Source organism: Sycon ciliatum, chromosome 11 (genome assembly GCF_964019385.1).
Source record: "Sycon ciliatum chromosome 11, ocSycCili1.1, whole genome shotgun sequence".
Taxonomy (NCBI): Eukaryota; Metazoa; Porifera; class Calcarea; order Leucosolenida; family Sycettidae; genus Sycon; species Sycon ciliatum.
The window spans coordinates 13,918,619-13,924,453 of record NC_088653.1 but is presented as its reverse complement, the minus strand read 5'-3'; the positions used below and the strand labels follow the sequence as shown (position 1 = coordinate 13,924,453).

Below are 5,835 nucleotides of genomic sequence, written 5' to 3'. Positions count from 1 at the left end.
TATAGCAATTCATTTCACCACTGTACCACTGTACGGCTGTTATTTTGGTGGCTGGTTTAGATCGGGGACAGCACTTAAATTTTAGTTTGTTGCCAGCCTTCGCCCACGTCCCCCCTCGATAGGCATGCTGTGATACTGAACATACTGCAAGGGGCAGGCTGAGGCGTTGAGTATCAGACAGTTTCCGTAGAGGTCCTATACCAGCAAAAATGTTTGCAGAGATTCGACGTTAGAGTCGGTTTGCACCTTAGCACCATCGTCGGCCATTATATGCCCTTCAACTGAATTGTGAGTGCTGAGGAATTTCGTGGCACCAAGGGGCAGTAAGAAATATCACCCTGTAAAAGTCTCACAACCACTGACTGGCCCAAGTGCCGATAACGGTATCGTATTTTACCGGTTGTTAGTCGACTCCGGTTATAAGTCGACCCCCTATCTGGAGGTCTCAATTCTGCGTGTTAAAGTTTTCACCCAAAGAAGCACTACTAACCACCTCCTGCTACTAACAAATCAACAAATCATGTAAACATTCCTTATTGGAGGATATAACGTCCCAATCCTTGAAAAATGCCAATAAACTGGCAAAAATGTATAAACATGGTGCACTCGTGCCCGGTTATAAGTCGAATTCCGGTTGTAAGTCGACCCCCACCCTTTCTCCTTCTATTTTAAGTCGTAAAAGGTCGACTTACAACCGGAAAAATACGGTATTAGCCGTCTTCTTAGGTCTTCGCTTTTGCACTAGCTTTTCTGATTCAGACAAGGCAGTGCTCTAAAAAGTTCCAGACGGTTATCGAAGGCTGTGAGCTATGCACAAGTTTGGTGGTTTCCGCTCGCAAATATTTTCTCAATATTCTTGCTGACTTTCAATCCATTACGCTTCAACATGTTTTACAAAAAGGTGGCCGCTTTTCATTTTTTGGTCCTAGCGAATCAAGTTGGAACAAAGCAGTAATGGGTTTATATTTTCGTGGATTGTTTTCTGAGGCAAAGGAAGAATCTGACGAATCTGTGGTGGCAAACAATGTTCCAACATTATATTATGCTTCATTTTTGAACGCAAACGTGGTTACAACAGTTTTATCACCGAAACCATGAACGCCTGTATATCCGCCAATCGCTTGTATCGCCGCCGATCTTTACATGAGTAAAACACCTTTCTTCCATTCCAATCAGGTTATACCTGAGGTGATTGATCTAATTCTTTTTTTAGCCCGCAGAATGTTTTCTCAAATCAACGCTTACTATTAATTAATTTTGTTTTTCACTATCCTTCGTTGCGTTATAATAATAGCTTTTGAAATTCGTTGCAGTTTCTGATATTTGGCATCCTTTATAGAGGTTATGCGAAAGGATCACGTGCAGGCGGCTTGTAGGCGGCCAAAGCGGCCGCGCTCCGCAGGGGTGGCAAAAGAGATGAAAAGTTCAAAAGAAGTACATGTGCCTGGAATAATTTCACGAAGGAAATTTCCTGTATCGCTGTTACGTTCCTCTTCTGTTCTTTACAAAGGACTATTGTACGAACGCTGAATCAGTGGCCATGACTTCTCCCAAGTTTTCAAAAGTGTATGACGAGTTAGATGACTCCAGCAAATGCCGGTACCGTGAAAAGCTCGAGCGCGTTGCACCAGACTCGAGTGATCCTTACCTGCCCAGAAGTATTTTTTTAGAGGAAGATAAATTTCCACTTGTGGACATCAGCCTCGGAACCACTTGGAGCTACCAGTACAACATCTACTGCGGATCAAGAACGCCCTCCGGAGTTTTGCTACTGCAAGTCTGTGAAGGCTGGCGAGGTACTGCGATGTTCCAACAACGATTGCAGTATTCGTTTGTTCCACATGGCTTGTTTGCAGCTGAAGAGTAAGCCAAAGCGCAAGAACTGGACCTGCCCGGAGTGTCGCAAGATTAAATCTGCCACTAAATAATGATATGCATGTACAATTACAGTGGTAGCGACTTCGGCGACAAGTTTATAGGAATGTTGGTCGCTAAGCACAACGTTCGTCAGCCTACTCAAGCTCAACTGCATGAGGGGTGAATTCCCCGAAACACTGTGTATTGAGCAGGGAGTGGTGCTTTCTTGCAGGTTTGCCGGAAGGAGGGCTCGAGGGACTTCTTCTCTGCTCTAGATGGCAGTTGTGAGTCAGTCAAGTGTCTGGATGGAAGTCGTGAGTTTGTCAAGTTTCTGAATGGCAGTCGTGAGTCAGTCAAATGTCCAGTCAAGGCGGCAGAAAAGCTCGGCCTCTAGTATGGGGTGCAACCAACTTTCCTTGTACATAGTCATTTTTGTCGTAGCATTTGTAAATCCAAGTCTCAAGCATTTGAGAAGTGATTATATTCATGGAGCCTGCTATTCTGGTATTTCTAGAGTTGCATTTTCAACTTGTTCTGCTGTGCCTTCCACGGTACTTGCTGTTGCACTTGCCACGTGTGTGCATACAATCGGTGGCTGGGCTTTCACAACGATTTCCGTTACCTTTCTTGTATTTCTTTGCTTGCATGTATCTCTGAAGGACCATAATGCTGATTCGTATTTGTGGGTCCCAGGACATGCGTGAAGACCACTCACTGCTTATGCATGTGAACAGAGGAACTCCATCATTACACATCAAACACTTCGCTCTTTACGTCTCTTCCGGGTGATGTTGGCATAAGTTGAGTTGTTCTTTGGTGCTGGGCATACTACATCTGATGGTACATCGCGCACTACCCAGCACCCTAAGTTGGGTTTCAGGGCTATTCATAATTATTATATTGTGTTGTCCCTATTTGGACCACGAGTCATTATATTGATGCAACAAGAAACGGAGGCATGTCGTGAGTGATGATAGAAGCCATTATTATTACTATTATTATAAGTCTGTTGGCGTTGCCATGACCAAGCAAGCTTGGCTAGCCAGACAAAAGAAACTAGAAACAAGCGAGGTCAATGAGGTGCACACATGCGCATGCAACTGCAGAATAGGTAAAACAGAAATATAATTGCCGGTATATCCAGACAGTCCAAAAAGCACAAAGGGTTAATAATACATTTGAATAATAATATAATAATAATATAGCAATCATTACAGCTGACAAAGCGGCATGATGTAATTTACTCGAAAGGTACGACGGACTCACAACAGTTGCACAGAGCACAGCAGACGGTGACAACCTTGTCAATGAATGCACATGATGTAGCTTTATCGTCATGCATGAGGAAAGCAATGGGCAAAGTGCCAGAGAGGATCGTGTATTTCTGGCGAAGCATTCCAATCACTCGCTCCACATGGATACGGACGCGTGACACTTGTCGAGCACTGTCCAATTTCAGCCTGGAGAGTTGCTTCTTCCCCTTCGTAAATGGGGGCATCACCAACTCTGCGCAGAACATGCCAACGCTGTCTTCAACAGTGAAACCACGGTCAGCCAGCACCTGGTCACCCGGATTTAGGTGACTAAGCAGACCGCAGTGCTCTGTGATGAACTTGTCTGAGGCTCTCCCGCCCCATGCATGCGAAATAAATGTAATGACACCTTGTGGCGCTACGCCAATCAAAAACTTTGCAGTGTTATGGCTTTTATAGTGAGAGTACGTTTGAGCTCTTGCCATCAGATCAGAAGGTCGTTCACAAAAAACTTCAAAGCAGTCAATAATGACAGCACAGCCCGGGAAATGCTTACGAAATTCAAGTGGCAGAGTTTTGCGTAGTTCGTCCCTTTCCGGCCATTTGACAAGTGGTCCCAGCATCACATGCATCACCCGGATCCAGCGCTGGAAAATCCGGCACACGGTCGACTGGTGAATGCCGAATCTGTACGCCAAGTCTTGGTCCCGACAATTCAGCCGAAGCTTCATGAGAACAATCAAGAACTGCTGGAAGAGAGAGAGCGTGTGGCGGTGGTGCTGTGGAACTCTCTTCCTCACGTGTTCAAATATGCCCATCATGGTCCCAAAAGACTGCAAACCAGTGTAGAAGAGCACCTTCGCGTTGTCTTTCTCAAACGACTCGATTGACAAGGTGTCACCTTGTCCTGGAGCGTGTGGCATCCGTTTGCTTTCCAGGACCAAACAGTTGTTTGTCTCCTCCAGCCGCGTCAAGTGCTCCATATCCATGTCAGTCTGCGATGAGACACTGGAGACTGCTACAGGATCAGACTCTACCTCTGCACCATAGGCACCAGGCAAATCTGCCATTGCCTCTGTGAAGTCATTCCCGGAGGCGTCCACTTTCACTGGTGTCTGCGTCTTGCTCTCCTCGAACGTCAGCTTCCGCTTCGCTCGGCGTTCATGTGCCACCAAATCCCTCTCCGCTTTACGCTTTACAGGAGTCCTGACATGTTCAAAAAGTTTCGGAACGTAAGCGGGAGATAGTGGATCGTTGCTCTTCTCTGCGCCTACGAAATGGTCTGAACAGATCCTGCTACTGTCAGTTGGCTTCCAATTCTCTCGTCTCATAGCCGCAACCCATAGTTTGCGCCGCTCGTCCGCTACAGGAAACTTGTAAAACTTCACAGCCGTTCCAGGATCGGCACGATTGCTACATCCGACGGCTGCACAACTCTTCGGCATGTTGAAGGCTAAAAACTTCAGCAAGCGAGACACCAGCGGAAATCAAAATAAAAGTGAGGAACGATATGTCGACAACCAACAACAAATTTTACTTTTCCTCTCAAAGACTAGTAAAAAATAGTTCAAGCAGAAACGACTTCATTTTGCCACCCCTGCCACTCGCAGCCGCCTTGGCGCTCCTCGTGACGTCATTCGCATAACCTCTATTCATGCACTGGTCTATCCTATCCAAAAAAGAGTTTGCAATACCGAGGACGCTGTGAATAAAATGATGCGTATCGTGGCTCTAGATCAACATGCACTGTCTTGTCATTATGTATTTTGGACGCCGTCTGGTTTGTTGCACTTCCAGTGACAGAGCAGTCTGTTTGCCTTAGATCTCAGACCTAGATGGGGTGACGACTAGCATTACTAAATAGTAGTCATTACTCTGAATGTTGTCAGTCAATGCATTCACTAGATGCTAAGTCAATGCAAGGCTTGTATCGACTATGTGCTGTCCATTATGGTATTGATCTTCCGTCCATGATGGCAATACAGCCAGACAAACAGACTGGTTCACCGTCACACAAGTAAAACTAAGAATAGAAACACAACACAATAGCAGAAGCGCCTATTACTAGGGCTGCCAGGAGAGATCCGGCAAGTGATAATATGTTCTGTGGTTGCCGGAAGAAGACAGAATTCGTCATTGCAATATACATGGCAACCACAACAATACGCAGCAGAATCATAATTTCAGATGATAAATTAAGAGTGCTACCACAAAGAGTTTCTTCATGTTTACATGTGTATCAGTAATTGTCAAATACAGTACTGCATTTTGACGACTCCCTGGTGTGCAATTCTCAGGACAATGTTTCTTTGTTTTCAGCTCCAGATAGCTATATTTTTCATTGTAAAACATTCACGAATTGTTGTGTTTGTTGTTCAAGCAAAGGTGAGGGCAGAGTACAGATGAGCCTTGTACGAGTTTTGCGTTGCACAGGAAGACCACACACAGGCAGTGACTTTGCGAGGATCTGAGAACACACGATCATCATCATCATCATCATCTGCGTTGTCGAAAAAATTATAAAAGTAAAATAAATAAATTTTTCAAAGGATTGGGAAAATTTCAAATTCAAAGGATCAGTTTGGGAAGTGAACTTCATGAAAAGAGAAAAAATCCCCAGACTCCAAAGGCAGCTCACAAAACATCCCACACATACTAATGGCACTTGGGTCTTTCTCCCTCCCCCAGGAGACCACCTATGGTCAGTTTCTTGACCCTACCAGAA

At 45.1% G+C, this 5,835-nt stretch overlaps 1 protein-coding gene across 1 annotated transcript; it reads right to left on the bottom strand.

The window, feature by feature from the left end:
- Window positions 1–3,097: 3,097 nt before the first annotated feature.
- Window positions 3,098–4,555, bottom strand: LOC135827113 (uncharacterized). Its single transcript, XM_065339637.1, has one exon. The coding sequence runs from the start codon at window positions 4,553–4,555 to the stop codon at window positions 3,098–3,100; it is 1,458 nt and encodes a 485-aa protein (XP_065195709.1).
- Between the last annotated feature and the right edge of the window lie 1,280 nt (window positions 4,556–5,835).